Genomic DNA, 20,488 nt, shown 5'->3' with positions numbered 1-20,488 from the left:
ACACACATACACACACACACACACACAGTCTCCTCGTGTATGCGCCAGCTCTCAGCACATGGGCAAGGCTTCCCCAAAGCCCGTGGTTAGATAAGCTACGACAGGCACAGAGATGTCCCCACACGGGATCCTGAGACTTGCCTCTGTGGGAGCGACTCCAAAGTCCCAGACTCTCGAGAGCTCCAGAGGAGGACGGTGCAAACAGGAGGGCAAAGGACGCCTGGTACCCGCACCCAAGTTCTCGTCCCAAACACGCCTCGCTATCGAACGGGGCAAACCTCCGCCCGGGCTCCCAGCTGCCTGTCAGGGAGTGAAGATTTGCAGGAGCAGGCAAGACGTTGTCAGCGTACAAGGAGGAAACCCCGGCTCGCTCAGTCCACAACTCGGCTCCGGTTTACCAAGCAGTTCTTCCTCGGACACAGAGCACGGGCACAGCTTCCCTCTTGCCACAATGCGGTTAAAATCTGCCATCACCCGACAGAAGAGCGGAGTCTCTGGGGCGGAGAGACGTCTCCAATAACGCTGCGTGTGCGTGTCGAGGGTGCAGTCTCAAATCATGTCGTGTGCGTGGGGAGGGGTGGGGGCACCGGGGGTAATGTCTGGTGTGGGTGCTTTCCTAAGGGGACAGGGAGGGGCTGGAGGTATCGGCAGCTGAGCCCTCCTCAGAGGACACTGCGAAGTACGCTCAGGGCAAACTTTTCCCTCTAAAGCACGAGCTGTTCCCAGAGGGGCCCGGAGGGCTCCTTGGGGTGTCACACGCCATGCACCTGCTAGAGTATCTTCCTGAGTAATCCGATGAGGGCGGGGCGGCGGAGAAAGGCACTTGGAAAGTAACACCCACCAGACAGGGAGGTTGAAGGAGCGGCGCCCCACGCGTATACAGAAACTTACCTGCCTGGCCCCCCTCCCCACCCCCCCCCACCCCCGCGACCACCCCGTGGGGCCACTGGAATTAGCAGGCAGATGTCTGGCTTTGCGACGCTGGCTTCTGGTCGCCAACGCGAGGTCTGGAAGAGGTTCTCGCTAGAAGCGGTGCTGGTGGAGAGCTGCAGGGGAGGGGCTCTTCTCCAGTCTCTTGACGTGGCAGGAGTGACAGAACAGGTGGTCTTCCAGGGGGTAGCAGCGGTGGCCGTCTTCGTCGTTGAGTTCCAGGCCGCAGTCCTGGGGGGGGGGGAGGCGGGGGGTGGAGGCAAAAATGTCCAGGGGGTAGCAGAACAGAACAAAAGGATCGCAAGACCGACCCCAAGGCCAGCGGCCCCGGGGAACCAGCAGAGGGCGCTGCGTGGTCGTGCGGTCCAGCCGAGGGGAGGTGCGGCAGGTCGCTACGGAGCACTTGAAACGGGGCGGTCAGAACCGAGCCGGGCGTCCGCAAATGCATGCCCCGCACTCCCAAGACTTAGGGCAGGACATGAATGTAAGGCAGTTCATGAAAAACCCCTGTATCGATTACATACTGAAATAACGTTTTGGATATACTGGGTGAATACAATATTGCAAGAGTGAATCCCACCTGTTTCTTTTGTCTTCTTTTTTAATTTGAGAGAGAGAGAAAGTGGGGGAGTAGGGCAGAGGGAGAGGGAGAGAATCTCAAGCAGGCTCCACACGCTCAGCACGGAGCCTGATGCGGGGCTCGATCCCACGACCCCGGGATCAGGGCCTGACCCCAAATCAAGAGTCAGACGCTCAACCGACTGAGCCACCCAGGCGCCCCCTTTCTCCTTTTTTAAGGCGGCTACTAGAAAATGAAAGTACACACACGACTTGAATTTGGGGCTCTCGGGTTCCTACGGGACAGCATGGCACTGAACGTGTGGAGAGGACGATGAGCAAATGTCCCCAGGGCTGGCAGTGAACTGGAGCCTCCCGCCGTCACCTCACCCGCTTCCCGTTCACCCCACCCACGGCGTCACACGATAACTCTTCTCTCCTCCCATGGCTGAATCTGCTTAATCCTGGCTGAACCTCCGCGGGCGCTTCAAGCGTTTGCCCCCTTCACAAGGGCTGGCGAGGGGGCGAGCCCCGGCCTGCCTGATGGTCACGGGGTGCCCGTGGCTTCTTTAGCCCAGGCGTGACACGAGCTAAGAGAGGGGGCAGATGGGCCCCACACGCACGCACTCCACACCAACCAGGGACGTTGGGTGGGTTTCCAACCAGGGAGAGGGGTGGGATTCTTTGTGATCTCCAGGGCTCAGCTCAGAAAGGGGCTCTTGGCAGACAGACCAGCCTACAAGCTGGAGGGGAGGGTGTCTATTCCCCCAAGTCACTCAGCTGCCTGACAATGTGGCACGTGAAACCCCACGCCCCCCATGCGCCCCCCCGCCCTCAGCTGCGGTGGCTTCCGGACTCGGCTGTTAACCAATGCGGGGAAGGCAGTAAAGACCCCCCCTGTCCCCAACACCTGCATCTCCTCCAACCTCCCCCACAAATCAGGCTGCACCCCTTGACCTGGAGGGCAGCTCTGGAGGGCAGCCCTCGACCACACCCTGCTGACCACCTCAGGCCCCAGTCAACCCAGGAGGCCTTCCTCTTGTACTGTTGAAACGGGCCTGGGGAGTCTGGGCAGGGAGGCGCCTACCTCGCAGTGGTAGCACTCCACGTGGAAGTCTCTGTCCATGGACACAACGCGGATGGTCTCATCTGAGCCCTGGACGGAAGGAAAGTAAGAACAAGAGGCCGGTTGGGGGACCCGTGAGATTCCCAAGGCGACAAGTAGGTGGCCTCGGAAAAGCACAGCTCTGTAGTGAAGTCCCACACCGGCTGGAAAAAGGACACCTTGAACCGATGAGAGAGGAAGTCAGAGGGACAGCAGCCACACCTTCTGGAGCGTCAGGGTCAACACTGAGAAAACCACCTACATGGAGAGTGAGGTTTTAAAAGAGAAAATGAATGAAAGGCAGGCTTTCTGCTCACCTTCTAATCTAGGAGTCACTATCAAGTCAGGCAGTTGGACGACTGTAGGGACGAATGGGCCACAAGAAGGGCACTGGGCTGGGGAAGCCAGTTAATACGAAAGGGCCTTCTTGGTGAGGACACTATTAGGGTCAGAGGTGAGATTTCAGAAGGATTTTCTGATTTTTTTTTTAATGTTTACTTATTTATTTATTTAAATATTTTATTTATTCATTTACTTTGGAGAAAGAGAGCGAAAGAGAGAGAGAGAGAGAGAGAGGGAGACACGGAATCCGAGGCGGGCTCCCGGCTCCGAGCGGTCAGCACAGAGCCCGACGCGGGGCTCGAACTCGTGAACTGGGAGATCACGACCTGAGCCGAGGTTGTGAGGTCACGACTGAGCTGAACTGACTGAGCCACCCAGGCGCCCCAGAAGGACTTTCTAAAAGGTAGAAGGACAGGACACAGATCTTTGTAAGCGACCCGAGGGACGTATTCGTGTCAGGGAGCCGCCAGGAGCAGGTGTGAAAGAGCACCTTACCTCGGGTGGAAGGATGGGAAGCCCACAGGCTGCACACTTGGGGGCCAGCACCCTGCCGAGAGAAGCGCAGAAGCAGTAAAGGGAGTGTTGTGCTGTCTCTGGGAGGCAAGACCCCGGAGCCTTCCTCAGGGCCGGCCTCCCACCCATCGCTCGTCAAGCGAACCCCTCCAGCCCTCGCATCGAGGCAGCCCGGCTCATTCTCTGGGAGGTGTTTCAGTCGTGCCGCGGGATCCCTCCCCGGCGGCAACAAGCATACCCGGACGCTCTCCCCACAACCTACTAGGGATGGAGACGGCCCTGTTTACTTCCCTCCGGGTGCCCGGCACAGGCCCAGGCAGATCGAGGGTGGCGGTGCCCAGCGCCGAATCGCTGCCTTTGGAAGTTAAAGCTGGAGCCACCGGGCTTGACAGATGCCTCCCGAGCCTCGAGGGGATCTGATCACAGGGCTTTGGGGCTCTGTCTTTTCCAGTAAACGTGGTTCTGTAACCACCTCCTGTCTGCACCGGCATCGGCCGACCTCCCAACTGTGGACTAAGGTACAGGCCTGCGGAGGCGCCCCGGCGGGTGTCCGTCCCTCACTCCGTGAGATCAGCGTGGCCCGCACGCGCGGCCCCTCTCCGCCCCACCCCTCCTCACTTGTGGTAATCTCGGACACAGTAGATCTTGTTCTCGGAGTCCACGGTGAAGGGCACCCCGTCCAGGCACTCGTTGCAGATGACGCAGCGGAAGCAGCCGGGGTGGTAGGACTTCCCGAGGGCCTGCAGGATCTGGGGGCAGAAGGCGAGAGAGGCCAGGGCTCGGCGGGGATTTTGGAGAAGGCGTGGACGGCGGGAAGGAGAGGAACGCGTCGGGCCGAGGGACCGCAGGCGCAATCACGCTGCACGGCACACGCCCATCCCAGAGTCACTTGGATCAAGGTCAAGAGATGGCAGGGCGGGGAAGGCAAATCTAGGTAAATGCATCCACAGGAGGAAGTCAGACAGGATCCTTCTCCTGTGCGTAACCCTCCAGGGGAGAATTCAGGGGGCTCTTCCGCAGTTCTCTGCAGGAAAGGATGCGAAGCAGGGCCACAGAGGGCTCCATCCCAAGCCCCTTCACGTCTGCCTCCCAGGTGCCCCTTCTAAGCGGCTTTCACTCCGCAGCGGGATAATCCACGAACTGTGACTCGACCACGGATTACTTCAAATCCAAGCCTAAGCAGAGCCTCTTTGGTTGCTGTTGTTTTTAAACCCGAGACGGAGAGAAGGCTCCACAAGCCTTAGTGCCATTTGATCTGGTTGTGATGCCCGGACAGGTAAGAGGCAGTCCTGGAACCAGGACAGAGCCGAGACAAGGTAGGAGAGAGAAGAGATGTGAAGAACACCCTTGGTGAGGTCAGCCGGTGAGCAAATTACCTCCCGGCGGAACTGCCTGCCTCCAAGCCCGTTGCTGGGTGACGTAATACAGCTTTCCTATCAAGTCAGCGCATCTCACAGCGTGGTCCCTGGACCCGCAGTATCCACACCCTCCAGGAACGTGTTAAAAAAATGTCCATTCCCAGGCCCCAGCCCGGCTCTCCAGAATCAGAAGTTCTAGGGTAAACCCTGGCACGTAGTGTTTTCGTACCATGATTCCAATGCGTGCGAAAGTCTGAGAACCACTGGTCTGCGTCCCAACAAGTCTGGGTTTTTCTATAATTTGCAGCTGAAAGCATTTTCACCGACTCAATAGGAGATTCACTTCTGTGCTCACCTGTGCCACGAAACGTAGCACGAACAGCTGAACTACGGGGTCAACACCCGCAAGGATGTCGCTAAAATGCCCGGGTGCGAGGAACGCACAGACAGCAGCGCCCCGGAGGGGGGCCACACAGAATGCTTTCAACTAGGCAGCAGGAAGGGGGCTTGCGACTGAGGAAAACCTTGTTGGTGCATGTGACACCTGCAGGAAGGGTGTGCTCCAGAGCCCGACGCTTCCCCCGCCAAGGCCAACGCCACACCTCGCACGCCGCAGCCAAGGGGGCGAGCCGGGGGCTTCGTGTGCTCTGAAGGCTCAGCTTTCCAGCTTCCTCATTCCCTCCGGTGTGGCACTAACCTTCGGGGCCCCTTTCAATCTGCAGGAAGCTGCCAAAGTGGGAAGAACCACCAGCCGGGCTTCCAAAGTCCACTTGGCAATCCGGACCTTGGAATGCATTCTGCTCCCAGGCTAGCTAATGCTGTCTTGGCAGAAGGGACCCTGAAATTAACTTAACCCACAACGTGCCTAAAGTGCACTCTGACTCACTGTGATCTTTCTTTTTACTGTGGGAAAATGCCCAGTTTCAGCCTGCAGGCTAGGAGTATCCCACTCTACTAAGGGGGCAGGTGAGGGGCACAGATGGTTTATACAAAGAATTGGACAACTGGTTGGTTCTCTTGGAGAACCAAGAATGGTTTTGAAGGGATCTTTCTCTGCATTGTAAAAACTCTTGGCAACAGTGAAGGGTTCTGGTTTAATTTTTTTTAACCGTTTATATATTTTTGAGAGAGAGAGAGAGACAGAGCATGAGCAGGGAGGGGCAGACAGAGAGGGGAGACACCGAATCGGAAGCAGGCTCCAGGCTCTGAGCCATCAGCACAGAGCCCGATGCGGGGCTCGAAGTCACGAACCGCGAGATCACGACCCGAGCCGAAGTCGGACGCTCAACCGACTGAGCCACCCAGGCACGCCTGAAGGGTTCTGGTTTTAAAAGAGGGGGTCACTACCGGGCAGGCATTTGCCAAAAGTTTCCAAGTCCTAGAGAAGACCGGCAAGGGCCCAGGTCCAACTTCGCATTATCCTCGTGGGGTAGACATGGTTCCAAAGCTTCGTTCTTTCCCTTCCTGTATGCAAGGCTGGCCCTCACTTCAAGGAGTGGAGGAGGAGAGGGGCGCCTGGGTGGCTCAGTCGGTGAGGCATCCGACTTCAACTCAGGTCATGATCTCACCGTTCCCGACTTCGAGCCCCACGTCAGGCTCTGCGCTGACAGCTTGGAGCCTGGAACCTATTTCAGATTCTGTCTCTCTTTCTCTCTCTCTGCCCCTCCCCTGCTCACGCTCTGTCTCTCTCTCTCTCTCTCAAAAATAAAATAAAATAAATGTTAAAAAATTTTTGAAGAGGGGTGCCTGGGAGGCTCAGTCGGTGAAGTCTCCGACTCTTGGTTTCTGCTCAGGTCATGATCTCGAGGTTCATGGGTTCAAGCTTCCACATTGTCTGTGCTGACGGCCTGCTTGGGATTCTCTCTCTCTCCTCTCTCTCTGCCCCTCCCCTGCTCTCTCCCTCCCCCTCTCTTAAAATAAATAAATAAACTTAACAAGAAAAAAAAAAGTGGAGGAGATCTTCTCCATCTCGTGAATTGAGACTGGCCTCGTGATGTTCTTTGATTAACAGAATGAGGAAGAAATGATGTTCAGAAACTTCTGAGCTGAGGACTTAAGAAGCCTGACAGCTTCCCTTCCTCTCTCTAGAAGGGAAGTTGTCCAGGCTAGACTACTGAATGAGGTCAGCAGCCTCGGAGAGAAAGGCCTGGAGGGGAGAGGCCATCTCTGGCACTCAACTGTGACACCAGCTGAACGCAGCTGAGTGAGTGACCCCAGCCAACGCCACACGGAGCAGAAGAATCATCCCGCTGAGCCCTGACATAATTCCGTGAATCACGATAAATAAGTCACTGGAGTTTAAAAAAATTTTTTAATGTTTATTTTTGAGAGAGAGCGTGCATGGGAGCGGGGGAGGGGCAGAGAGAGAGGGAGACACAGAATCCGAAGCAGGCTCCAGGCTCTGAACTGTCTGCACAGAGCCCCATGCGGGGCTCAAACCCCTAAACCATGAGATCACAACCTGAGCTGAAGTCAACACTTAACCAACTGAGCCACCCAGGCGCCCCAAATCACTGTTGTTTGAAACCACCACATCATGGGGTGGTTTACTATGCAGCAATAGGTAAATGAGGTGCCCTGAGGCCCAAAGAAGGCTTAGGATACCCAGAAGTAAGAATAGGGTATAATCCCATTCATAACTTTGGACACTGTTGACCTCGTATGTGGAGGGTTTGTTAGAAGGACTCGAAAATCACGGACAAATTCTCCTAACGAAATAGATCCCTATGGAGACTGGCTGGCATCCGTGGAAGGTAGGGGTGAGGGTGTGGGCTCCCGCCTGCCTCCCCTGGGGAAGTGGGTAGAGAGCCATGCTCCCCAGGGAGGTCTTGGCTACTAACGAGGACCCAGCTCTCACAGGGGCTGAACTCCACTGTTGTGTGTCAGACCCGGGACAACGGCAGGCTTCTCCTCGTGAACAGGGAGGGCTCAGTTCACCTCTGTGTTATACATGTTAGCACAGAGCCGGCAGAAATGAGCGCTTGTGTCCAACAATACGCCCAAGAGTGTTCACAGCAGCTTTATTCATAAATAGCCTTCAGACTGGAAACCATCCAAATCCCCATCGGCTGGATAATAGGCCCCCAAACTGCTATATCCATACAATGGGAGTCTATCTAGCAATGAAAATAAATGAACTACGGACACAGGCAACAACATGCGTGAACCTCAAAAACATTTTCTTTTTTTTTTTTTAAGCGTATTTATTTATTTTGAGAGAGTGACAGCGCAGGTATGTGTGCACAAGTGAGGGAGGGGCAGAGAGAGAGCGAGAGTGAGAGAGAGAGAGAGAGAGAGAGAGAGAGAGAATCCCAAGCAGGCTCCACACTGTCAGTGCAGAGCCCAATGCGGGGCTCAAACTCACAAACCATGAGATCGTGACCTGAGCTGAAATCGAGAGTCAGATGCTCAACCGACTGAGCCACCCAGGCTCCTGCCCCCCTTCCCCACGCTCAAAAACATTTTCTAAGGGAGGAAACGCAGACCCAAAGGACTCGATACTGTATGATTCCATTTATATGAAGTTCCAGGACCAGCAAAACGAATCTGGAGCGAGAGAGGGGACCTTTGGAGGAGGGGGTCTGGACTGGGAGGAAGACAAGAAGGAACTTTCTGGGGTGTGGGATGTGGGAAACATCCGTATTTTGACCTGGGTGGTGGTTACACAGGTATATGCACATGTAAAACTTCATTCACCTGTACGCTTAAAACATACACCCTTTATTCTGTGAGCTGTTTCTCAACAAAAAGGTAAAAGGAAAAAACAGCAACGATTAGCAATTCCCTTCTCCAGAATGGAATGAATGGGTCAGCTTAGAGAGAGACTGAATTCTTTCCAGCTAAAAGAAGATTATAGGGGTGCCTGGGTGGCTCAAGTGGTTGAGTGTCTGACTCTTGATTCCGGCTCAGATCATGATACCAGGGTCTTGGGATTGAGCCCAGCATCGGGCTCCATGGAGCCTGCTTAAGATTCTCTCTCTCTTGCTCAAATAAAAAAAAATGTTTTAAATCAAAGAAACTTTAAAAAGAGTATCGTACAATGATTTTCTTCGACCAGTGCGTTAAAGAAATTCTTAAGGCCTGATCTCCGGTGCTGGACAATTTGATCCCTCAGACAGACTAAGTATTCTGTGTTTGTTAACCTCACAGCCTTACCCAATAAGGAGACCAGGAAAGAAAAACCGTCCCCACTGGAGAGATAAACGCACTGAGGCCCAAGACAAGCTCAGAGAGCCAGCTGCTTCTTGCTCTGCTGTCTCAGAACTAAAGACAGCCGCCCCTGTCCCCCAAACTCATCTTAGGAACAGACGGAGCCAGGCAGAACGTGGGGGACCAAGAACCGTGTTTACCCGACTTTCTGTACCCAACTCCAAGGTAGATGACGTCTAGCATCTGGCGTCTCACCCAGGACACCACGAGGACCACAGAAAATGAGAGGGAGGCCGGTGTGATCCCAACAGCCCAGAGGAGAGAAGATCACCAGAAACACAGCATTGTGGGGACTACACGGCTAAGGATGCTGAGGCCGTTCAAAGCCAACAACGGGGTTTCTCCTAGGACAAGCAGAGCTGTGTCACACAGGGTCTTTTCTTAATAAAACCAGATGCGACCACAAACAAGGGTAGGAAACACAGTCCTCAACTACCGATTTCTTCTTTTCTGTGACCACCTCCCCCCTCCCCCCGCTGCCATAATCTTGCTTGGTGACCCAACTGACTCACCATATCCATGATCAGATGTCCACAAAGGAAACACCTGTCGGCAGATTGCTGGAACCCGGAGTACTGCGGAGGAGAAAGAAAGCAAAGGTAAACCCGTCAGGGCACAGATGGCCCAGCCACTTGCCGGCCAGTCACGAGGACGACATCTTCGCAGAGAGATGTGTCCCTCTAGGCCGGAATCTGTCATTTCTCAGAACACAGGTTGTGGGATGTGGGTTGTGGGATGAATCACGAAATATCCCGTGCCACAGAGCCATTGCTGGCACTGATGCCACTCGGCCTAACAACAGCTGCGTCTGGGCACCCACAACCTGCCAGGCTCTGTCTCTAGGCCAGTGGTTCTCAAAGAGGAGTCCCCCGGAATCACCTGGGAACTTGTGAAAAATGCATATTTGGGCTCCATCCCGGACCTACTGACTGGGAAACTCTGGGGTGGGACCCGGTGATCTGTGTGTTCACAAAGCCTTGCAGGGGACTCTGATGCAGGCTTAAGCCTGACACCAACACTCTAGTCCTTAAACCCATTTTTTATGTTTTTAATGTTTTATTTTTTTTGGAGAAGGACAGAGAGACAGAGACTGAATGTGAGTGGAGGAGGGGCAGAGAGAGAAGGAGACACAGAATCTGAAGCAGGCTCCAGGCTCCGAGCTGTCAGCACAGGGCCCGACACGGGGCTCGAACTCACGAGCCGCGAGATCGTGACCTGAGCCGAAGCCGGACGCTTAACTGACTGAGCCACCCAGGCGCCCCTTAAGACAATTCTTAAAACAAGGTATGTACCGTACCATTTCTCAGATGGAAACAAGGGAAGCTCAGAGAGGGTAAGCGACCTGTACAAGGTCACACAGCCTATAAGGGGTAAGGATACGATTCAAACTCAAGTCTGGCTCTGGTTAGCCAATGCCTTCAGTTTCAAAGAAACTTGGTAAAGACTCTCTACCTTACTTTACCAAAACACACAGGCACACGCAACTACAAGCAGTGGAACGGGAGAGACACCAGGTAGGCTCTGGACCACAGGCAGCTTCTGCACAGGCTTCGAGCCCCGGAGACGTGGAGCCTGGGCGGGCTGGCTTGACACACAGGTAGCGTGGCTGAGCCACACTGGCTTTGGGAAGCTAAGCGGGGCCCAGGGAGGCCGCGGCGGCACGAGGGTCAATGCTTGGCCACGTTCTGGGAGAGGTGGGAAGGAGGAGGGGCCGAGGATGAACCTAGGATTCAGATCTCAGGGATGAGGACCCAAGGTGACCTGGTGTTTCTGCTTCAGACAAGTGGCTATGGAAAGGCTGGGGTGGCCGGCAGGTGCTGGCCGGGCTGGAGCTCGGGTCTGGGAGTCCCTGGCCCGTGGGTGGACTTCTGAAGCGTGACAGAGGCCGGATGCCCGCAGACAGCAGACAGGGTTCAAGGTAACGCAGGCCCGAACCCCAGGGCACAGGTTTAAGAGAGAGCGGTGGGGGAGGCGGAAATGAGCAGAGCACAGGAGGACAGGCCAAGCGATCCTGAGTCCCTCCCAAGCACAAAGCTCTGGGGTCTGTCCTCTGCTTCGGGGACAAGCACCACCCCGGGCATCCTCAGAAGGAAAGTCGGGACCCCCTTTCTCTGGCAGCGCTCCGTTTTCCGCCAGCACAGGAAACCCCGGAGAGAAACCACACTGTTGTACCCGGCCTGGGCCTCCCCACAGTCTCCCCCTGACTCCGGTCCCGACTCAGGGCAGGGGAAGTCCGGGGACGAACTCACCAGGAAGTCCTCCTCGCAAAACACTTTGCCGTTGACAAAATAAAAGGCTTTTCCTCTCAGCTTCCGGCCTGAGGAGAAAACGCAAAGGCGGCGTAAGAAGAAAATGTTGATACGAGGTGAAAAAAGGAGGAACAAAGGTAAAATGTTTTTAAGCAGAAACAAACGTGCAAAACAAATGTCAACCGTCAATAACGGTCCGTGATTGCTGAAAGCCGCCGGTGGCCGTGGCCGTGGCGATGGGCAGGCTGAGGCCAGGAGACCAGGCCCCTGGCGGGTGCCGTGTGGCAGGGGACCCCAGCACTGCCTTGGGACTCATCCCACACCCTCTTCCCCCACTTCCACTCTGCTGAGGAGGAAACCAGTGAGACATTTGGTGACAGGACGACAGAGGTGCACTCAGTGGGGGTACGGGCTATAGTCCGTTGGGGAGCCGTTTCCCACAGGTATTTGGGACGTTATCTTTGACAGGTTCTCCAGGGGACATTGGTGACAACCTATCAGGAAAGTCCTGTAAATTGGTCACCTTTTTTTTTTTTTTTTTAACGCTTACGTATTTTTGAGAGAAACAACGTGCGAGCAGGGGAGGGGCAGAGAGCCCGACGCGGGCCTCGAACTCACGAACCACGAGATCATGACTGGAGCTGAAGTTGGATGTTTAACCGACGGAGCTGCCCAGGCGCCCCAACAGCTCAACTTTATTCTCCTTACTTCGTGTATCTTTTCATCTTTTCAACCACGGAAAATACACATTGTTGGACGGATAATGACTTTTCCTGTTTCCTCCTGATCTAAATGGGGCAAAAAGGAGTGGGAAAAATACAAAGCACCCTGGGCTCCTTAGATGTCGCTTTGTAGTTTCCGTAAAGCTAGGACGCTGACAAGAACAGCATACTTTATCAATTCCATTGACCCCTTATGAAAAAATACAGGGTCACATGTTCAAGGTGAAGCAGGAGCGTCTTTACGGGAGACCCTGGGGCTGTGACCCAGCAAGCAGCATTCTCAGATCTGAGAACACTGCCAGGGCCAGGCACAAAGCACACACGTGGAAGTTTCAAAAACTGAATGAAGTCTACACTGGTGAAATGACGCCCCTTGGAGCCAGGGTCCACAACGTGAAAGCAGAGTCATCAACGTCACAAACACTGACAGTGCTTGAGACAGAGACGTGACCTTGATAAACTACTGAGTGCCTCACCTGGGACTCCCAGAGCAAGCAAAGAGCACCAGGTGACGGAGAAAAGCCTGGTGATGTCGACCTGTTGGGAGCCTATAGAGGACTTGGGGAGTATCAGTGCAGAGGAAAAGTCACAAAAAAGGAAATGCATTTAACTACAAAAGCAAAAAACCTCCAGATGGATTACAGACCTCAGTGTGAAAAAGGAAAAGTATCGTAAGAAAACGCGGGGCGCCTGGGTGGCTCAGTCGGTTAAGCGTCCAACCTCGGCTCAAGTCACGATCTCACAGTCCGTGGGTTCGAGCCCTGCGTCGGGCTCTGTGCTGACAGCTCGAAGCCTGGAGCCTGCTTCGGATTCTGTCTCCCTCACTCTGCCTCTCCCCCGTTTATGTTCTGTCTCTGTCTCTCAAATACAAATAAACATTGAAAAAAAAAATTTTTTAAAGAACTTTTTAATGCTCTGAATTTTAATGCTGCACTTCTTGGGGATATAATGTAGTTTCCAACTGAGCCTCATAGGAGGAGGGTTTACCAACTGGTCTAACTGAAGGCAATGCATGCTTTCGTTGAAGAGATAAAAGGAAAGCCCGGCCGGAAGCCAGAAGATGGCTCCAATCCATGTAACAAGGCACTAGCATCTAAAACATAAAGAACGCCAACCCACCAAGACAACCCAACGGAAAAAACGGGCGGAGGAGAAGCAGCGAAGGTGCAGAGAAGAGAAAATCTGTTAAACTCTAGGCAGTAACTATTTTAAAAGATGTTCAAGCCCACCAGCAATCAGGATATGCAAATTAAAACCATGAGATGCTATCTCATTCCCAGATGGGCTCAAATCACTAAGCCTGACAGTACTGAGTCTTTTTTTTTTTTTTGAATGTTTATTTATTTTTGAAGGAGAGAGAGACAGAGCATGAGCAGGGGAGGGGCAGAGAGAGAGGGAGACACAGAATCGGAAGCAGGCTCCGGGCTCCCAGCTGTCAGCACAGAGCCCGACGCGGGGCTCAATCTCACGAGCTGCAAGATCATGACCTGAGCCGAAGTCTGACGCTCAACTGACTGAGCCACCCAGGCGCCCCGAGTCTTTTTTTTTTTTTTAATGTTTATTTATTTTGAGAGAGAGCACGCACGTGCATACGAGTGGGGGAGGGGCAGAGAGAGAGAGAGAGACAGACAGAGAGAATCCTAAGCAGGCTCTGCACCATCAGCGCAGAGCCGGATGCAGGGTTCGAACCCACAAACCACAAGATCATGACCTGAGCGGAGATCAAGAGTCGGACGCTTAACTGACCCAGGCGCCCCCTGACAGTACAGAGTCTTGATGAAGGTGTGGGGACAACAGAAAGCCTTTCACGCTGCTGGTGGGAGGGCCAATTGGCATGAGCCCTTTGGCAAAAATTTGGCAAGAGCCGATATCGCTGAAAATCCACACTACCCGCCACATACTCCTAAGGACGCCCCTTGAGAAGATGTCCCAAGGGCCATGTACGGTTGTTCACTACAGCACTGCAGTGAAAACCTAGACAGCCAGCAGCATCCATCCACGTCCCCGTCCACCCGTATAGAAAAACTGATAAAACACACTGAGGAAGAGGGGCACGTGGGTGGCTCGGTCGGTTAAGCGTCCGACTTTGGCTCAGGTCGTGATCTCGCGGTTCGTGGGTTCAAGCCCCACGTCAGGGTCTGTGCTGACAGCTCGGAGCCCGGAGCCTGCTTCGGATTTTGTGTCTCCCTCTCTGTCTGCTTCTCCCCCACTCATACTCTCTGTCTCTCTCCCTCTCAGAAATAAACATTAAAAAAAATTTTTTAATAAGTAAATAAAAGGGGGTATAAAAGTGTGTTTGTGCGTGTTTGTACAGATATGGATACACAGGCTCACACACCTATATGATGGCAAAATTACACGTGTTCATACACGTCAGATGTATACCAGATGTTAATAGTCATTGTCTCTGGGTATAGAAAATGGGTGATCTTTAGTATTTTTCCTACAATGACTATGTATCAATTTTCACAGCCTGAAACAAATTGTAGTGGGGTGAGGGAGTGTGAGAAGAGCAAGGGGACATATGCTAGAAGGCCACAGTGCAAGTCTCTGGTTCTCCAAACCTTTTCTCCTGTCCTTCCCTCAAGCTAGTTACCCTCACTTCTAGAAGGTTCTAGAACCTTCACAAGTGTTTCCTGACTCTGCGAAACTCGGGTAATAAGAATGAGCACTTACAGCTAAGTGATTTCAGGGTTCACTAACAGAATCCCCTTTACGGCCATGGAAGTTCATTTTAATCATTTTACTTACTTATAACTTTCCCCTCTATGGGAACATTCTAGAGAATTCAAAGTTTTACAAAGGAAAATGATAACCAACTAGAGCATCCCCTCTCCACTCTTTGTCCCCACTAGGCACCTGGGTGAGAGCCTCCAGTCCCTCCCTGGCAACCAAGGCGACAAGGACACAAAGAGCCCACCACGAAGGAAGACGATGCCCACACTGTCTGACCACAAGTAAAGTCCAAGTCCAGCCCGGTGAGCGGGGCTCCCTTGTTTTGCTGCCCCTGGGTTCTGAGAGGAAAAGAGCCGAAGCTGCAGGTTCCAACGCGGCCACTGAAGAGAGCAGTGGGCCATCTGGAAACAGCACAGGACTTCCTAGACAGAGATGAGGCCTCTGGTCCAATGCTGAGAACACTGAGCTCTGATTCCAGGAATAGGGTCCAGGAAGTTCTAAGGAGCCTGAGCTGGGAATTAACTTTTTGTGTTAATAGAGGGGCATGTTACCTCTGTTCCAAAATCATAGAGGAAGATTATTAAACACGCCAGAGCACTGAGTGCTCTAGTGGTCTAAGAAACGCAAATCAAACGAGCTTTTTCACTTATAACATCAACAAAGATTTTTTCAGATGACCACAGTCGTTTATGACTGCTGTCCCTGCGTATTTCTGTAAGCTACTTAATGAGCATGTAAAATGATAAACTGCCCCCCCCCCCCCCCCCCCCCGGGGAGGCAACTCTAAAATGTTTCTCTCTGACTCACTGTGGCTGTCTGGGACTTCGCTCAAGGAAAGGATCAGAAATGTGGATAAATATTTACTTAGGTCCAAATTGGAAACCTGAAGAGAAGTGATTATATAAAACAGTACATCTAAATGATGCAATATTATGTAGTCATTTAAAATACCGTTCGGGGCACCTGGGTGGCTCAGTCGGTTGAGCGGCCGACTTCGGCTCAGGTCATGATCTTGCGGTCTGTGAGTTCGAGCCCCGCGTCGGGCTCTGTGCTGACAGTTCAGAGCCTGGAGCCTGTTTCAGATTCTGTGTCTCCCTCTCTCTCTGACCCTCCCCCGTTCATGCTCTGTCTCTCCCTGTCTCAAAAATAAATAAACGTTAAAAAATAAATAAAATAAAATAAAATAAAATAAAATAAAATACCGTTCAAATAACTGCTATAGTGATGCTGCAAATGCTTTCACTATACAAAGTTACTCAAAATACCAGACAGAGACAGCACAAGCAGGGGAGGGGCAGAGAGACAGAGAATCCCAAGCAGGCTCTGTGCTGCCAGCACAGGGCCAGATGTGGGGCTCAAACCCACGAACTGTGGGATCATGACCTGAGCCGAAACCAAGAGTTGGTGGTTCAGTGGACTGAGCCACCCAGGCGCCCCCGCGTGTGCTTTCAAGAGGATAATTATTTAAAAGTGTCTAGTAAATGCAGCACTGGTATGTTGTATTAAGGGGAATTTCTCTTACTGCTTTAGACATTTCAACATTTGAAAAGTTTTTTCTAGTATCAGGGACACCAGTAGGTGGTATTAGAATTTCACTGTTTGCTTTTATACGCTCTTATAGCATGTATGTCTGGAATTCTGTATTCAGGAATTTGAAAAACAATACTGTAATTGTTGAAAGAAACCCCTGAAGTAATAGCATGAAAAGTAAGAAAGCAAGATCTAAAAACTGTGTATTTCAACTACGTAAAGAAGAAATTCAAAGAAAAAAAAAAAAAAATCTGCCCAAGACCAATAGTGCCTCTGGTGGACATACGTGGTAACTGCATGGTTGCGGGGAGGAGGAAGGTATTTGCTAATTGTTTGCTTCTTTAGACTCTCCTGTGCTTCCCCAAACTTTTAAGAATGAGCAGGTAGGACTTTAATCATCCTTTACAAAACTGCCCAGCTGGCTAGACAAACACTGTGGCTGCCAGTCCCCAGAGCTGAGAAGTCCTGTGTCCAGACCCCAGGGGCCAAAGGAAGGGCTTAAAGGCTACATCTGCTTTTCCTTCATTCCAAAATAATAGTAATAGTAGTAGTAGTAATAATAATAATAATAATAATAATAATAATAATATATAATAAAATATATATTTAATACATTATAATATATACTTATATATAATATATTATATTGTTAATATGTAATATAGTATATTATTAATACACACTAACATTAATATATATCAATTATATATCAACATATATTATATAATATATTGCTAATATAATAATAATTATATATCAATTATGTTATTAATAATATATAATTTATATTATTATTATTGAGGGGGCACCTGGGTGGCTCAGTCGGTTAAGCGTCCAAGTGTCCGACTCTTGATTTCCTCTCTGGTCATGGTCTCATGGTTTGGGAGAGCTTGAGCCCCACGTCGGGCTCTGTGCTAACAGCACAGAGCCTGCTTGGGATTCTCTCTCTCTTTCTCTCTCTCTCAAAATCAACTTTAAGAAAAAATCTTAAAATAATTGAGGGCTCCCCACAGGAAAACGGTGGGCGCGCTCTGAAGGACTCAAACTCCACTTTTTAGCTCAGCTTTAAATTTTTTTTTTTTTAACGTTTATTTATTTTTGAGACAGAGAGATACAGAGCATGAATGGGGGAGGGGCAGAGAGAGGGGGAGACACAGAATCTGAAACAGGCTCCAGGCTCTGAGCTGTTGGCACAGAGCCCGACGCGGGGCTTGAACTCATGGACCGCGAGATCGTGACCTGAGCCGAAGTTGGACGCTTAACCGACCAAGCCACCCAGGCGCCCCTTAGCTCAGCTTTAAAATACCATCTAAGTTCGGAAACTGGGTCCCACACCACATTTGGTAGTATTTTATCAGTAGGAGAAAACACAAACAAACCTAACATCTGTTGATTGCCTTCTGGGTTTCAAGTACCGTATTTAGAACTTTCCTATATTAACAAGTTTAAGGAACGTTAACATTGCCACATGTCACGGCATCATCACCCCCCTTTCTGTCCTTGTCTTACCATGTGCCTTCTGTGGAGAAGTGCACGATCGCCCCCTGCAGGCTGCAGCAAGCATGGAAGGCATTTGCGCAGAATGAGGCAAAAATAACACCCCCGCGTCAGTATCATGGGGCAGGGCACATACACAGGAATTAATTATCCTTGGGAATCGCTGGAAATGACACCCCAGGACCACTCCCAACTTTCTGGGTTTCCTTTTCTTTTTAACGTTTATTAATTTATTTTGAGAGAGAGAGAGAGAGAGAGAGAGAGAGAGAGAGCGAGCGCGCATGCGCACACGCACAAGCAGGGGAGGGGCAGAGAGAGAGGAGGAGAGAGAATCCCAAGCAGGCTCCAAGCTAACAGCACGGAGCCCGATGTGGGGCTTGAACTCACGAACTGTGAGATCATGACCTGAGCCGAAACCAGGAGTCGGACGCTTAACTGACTAAGCCACCCAAGCGCCCCTCCTTTTCTCTTCATACAAATGTGATACAGGACCACCTGGGTGGCGTAGTCAGTTAAGCGTCCAACTTCAGTTCAGGCCATGATCTCACGGTTCATGAGTTCAAGCCCCGGGTTGGGCTCTGTGCTGACAGCTCAGAGCCTGGAGCCTGCTTCGGATTCTGTGTCTCCCTCTCTCTCTGCCCTTCCCCCACTCATGTTCTCTCTCTCTCTCTCTCTCTCTCTCTCTCTCTGTCTCAAAAATAAGCATTAAAAAAAACCCTTATATTAAAGCACTTTCTATGTACTGGGCACTTTACATTGTATCTCACTTCATTGGCTTGACAATTCTATAAAAGTCCCTTGTGACGGCCCTCACGAGGCTGTAATGTGTTTGGGGACTGGCTCCCATCTTCCAGTGCAGGCACAACGAGGGGAAGGTGGGGCCAGGCAGGGAAAGTATTCTTGAGCCTGACTCACTCCAGATCTGGCCAATGACACAGACACCAACTAAGCTGAGAATTCCTGGAATCCCTCCCCGTCCTCAAAATTCCATTGAGGTGCCGGATCCGGAACCCACGGACGTACACGCTGGGGGCAGCCAACCACCACTAGGTGGCACCAAACCACAGCCAGGACCGGCACAGGAGGGGCGGCACAGCGCACGGACTCCAGGCTGGCTGGTGGAGGCAGCCAGCTGGCTCGGGTCGTCGTCGCGCGCTCATCTCCAACAACGTGACCTGTACTTGAGGCAGTTTAGCGCCACCTACCCTGTTCACGCAACAGCCAAGTCAGTCAGGCAAACACCTACTGTGGCTACAAGGAGGTAGGAGAGATGGGACTTGAACGCGGCTCTCTGGAGCAAAGTCAGCAAGCACACTTCCCACCACACTAGACCCTCTTTGTCCCCAAAGGAGTATCTCTCGGGGTGCCTGGGTGAGTCTTGATTTAGGCTCAGGTCATGATCTTACGGTTCGTGAGTTCGAGCCCCACAACGAGTGCCGTGGTCACACCGCAGAGCCTGCCTGGGATCCTCCTTCTCCCGCTCTCTGCCCCTCCCCTATGTGCGCGCTCTCTCTCTCTCTCTCAAAAATAAGTAAATGTTTAAAAAAAAAATTTAAAAAGTGGGGCACCTGCGTGGCTCAGATCATGATCTCATAGTCTGTGGGTTCAAGCCCCGCGTCGGGCTCCGTGCTGATAGCTCAGAGCCTGGAACCTGCTTTGGATTCTGTGTTTCCCTCGCTGTCTGCCCGCCCCCCCCCCCAGCCCCACTCATTCTCTCTCTCTCTCAAAAATAAATGAATTTTTTTTAATTAAATCAATCAAACAAACAAACCCAAAGGAGTATCTGTCAACTAGGCAGGGGAAAGGCGGATCTCCTGGCCTTCCCGACCAAACCTCCTCCTCACTCCACTGCCCTGCACGGGGATGAGCTCTGCCGTCCTCACTCACTTCCTACAGTGGCACCTGCCTAGAGGCGCGACACCAGGGAGCCGGCCGTGGCTGTGTCGGTGCTCATACAGAGGACAAAATGGAAGGGTCGAGGGGCTTAGTTCCATGCTTCAGAACCACCTGCCGAGCCCCATCCCCGGAGACTCTGACGTAGCAGGTCTGGGAGGGGCCTGAGAACGTGCCCCTTCCCACGTGAGGCTGCAGGCACTGGTCGGGGGACCACTCTTTGAGAACCGCTCCGATAGGGGCTGCCCCGGGCTGCTCTCTGAACCAGCATTCCCGCTTAACGTGATTCCTCCTGGTCAAACACCTAATCACGTGCACACCAAAACCATACCAAATAAACAGTTTTCCCAGAGCTTTGGAAGAGTCATAGTTGCTCTTTATTTTTCCATCACAACAACAGTTTACAAAATATTGATAAATAAGTGTACAAACTCGTCAAAAAGCCACCTCCTACGGACAGCAAATGGCTATTTTATATTTGCCTTCAGGGCCCCCTTCAGCTGAAAAGAGAAAAATGTGGATGAAGCCAGCGTAGCTGTGACAACAGTTACAGGTGTCGCAAAGAGAGGGCGGCCGTCTGAGCTGACAAATAAAACCTAACATTCTCCTTTCCTTCTAGAAATAGAAACGGCTTGTCTACTCTGGAAAAGTAATTGGCCCTTGGCTGGAAGACTTCATCACAAATTTCAGTGTCCAGAATACCTTCCCGAAGAAAAGTAAAAATGCAAGGTTTTCCGGATAATGAGAGGAGTTCCCTGCAGAAAGGAAGTACACATTAGCAACTGTTTAGATTCCGTTTTTATTGTAAAAATTAGCAACTGTTTACATTTTATTTTTATTGTGCTGTCCCAAGACGGTCACTTCTACCAGCTTGGTCGCCTTGGTCCCCAGCCCTAGGTAGCCATT

General features: G+C 51.8%; 1 protein-coding gene across 2 annotated transcripts in view; it reads right to left on the bottom strand.

The window, feature by feature from the left end:
• Positions 1 to 943: 943 nt before the first annotated feature.
• The window catches only part of LIMD1 (LIM domain containing 1), a 64,900-nt gene continuing 45,355 nt past the window's right edge, over positions 944 to 20,488 (bottom strand). The window contains exons 3-8 of one of the 2 annotated variants that reach the window (XM_042978752.1): positions 11,265 to 11,332; positions 9,528 to 9,590; positions 4,067 to 4,197; positions 3,431 to 3,482; positions 2,576 to 2,644; positions 944 to 1,161 (exon numbers count right to left, since the gene is read on the bottom strand). In XM_042978752.1, coding sequence (XP_042834686.1) covers positions 1,024 to 1,161; positions 2,576 to 2,644; positions 3,431 to 3,482; positions 4,067 to 4,197; positions 9,528 to 9,590; positions 11,265 to 11,332 — 521 coding nt within the window. In that variant the 3' untranslated portion in view covers positions 944 to 1,023. The other variant, XM_042978753.1, reaches the window with a different exon arrangement.

This window comes from Panthera tigris, chromosome A2, assembly GCF_018350195.1.
Source record: "Panthera tigris isolate Pti1 chromosome A2, P.tigris_Pti1_mat1.1, whole genome shotgun sequence".
Classification (NCBI taxonomy): domain Eukaryota; kingdom Metazoa; phylum Chordata; class Mammalia; order Carnivora; family Felidae; genus Panthera; species Panthera tigris.
Note: the sequence above shows the minus strand (reverse complement) of the source record. Positions and strands in the feature narration are given on the sequence as shown.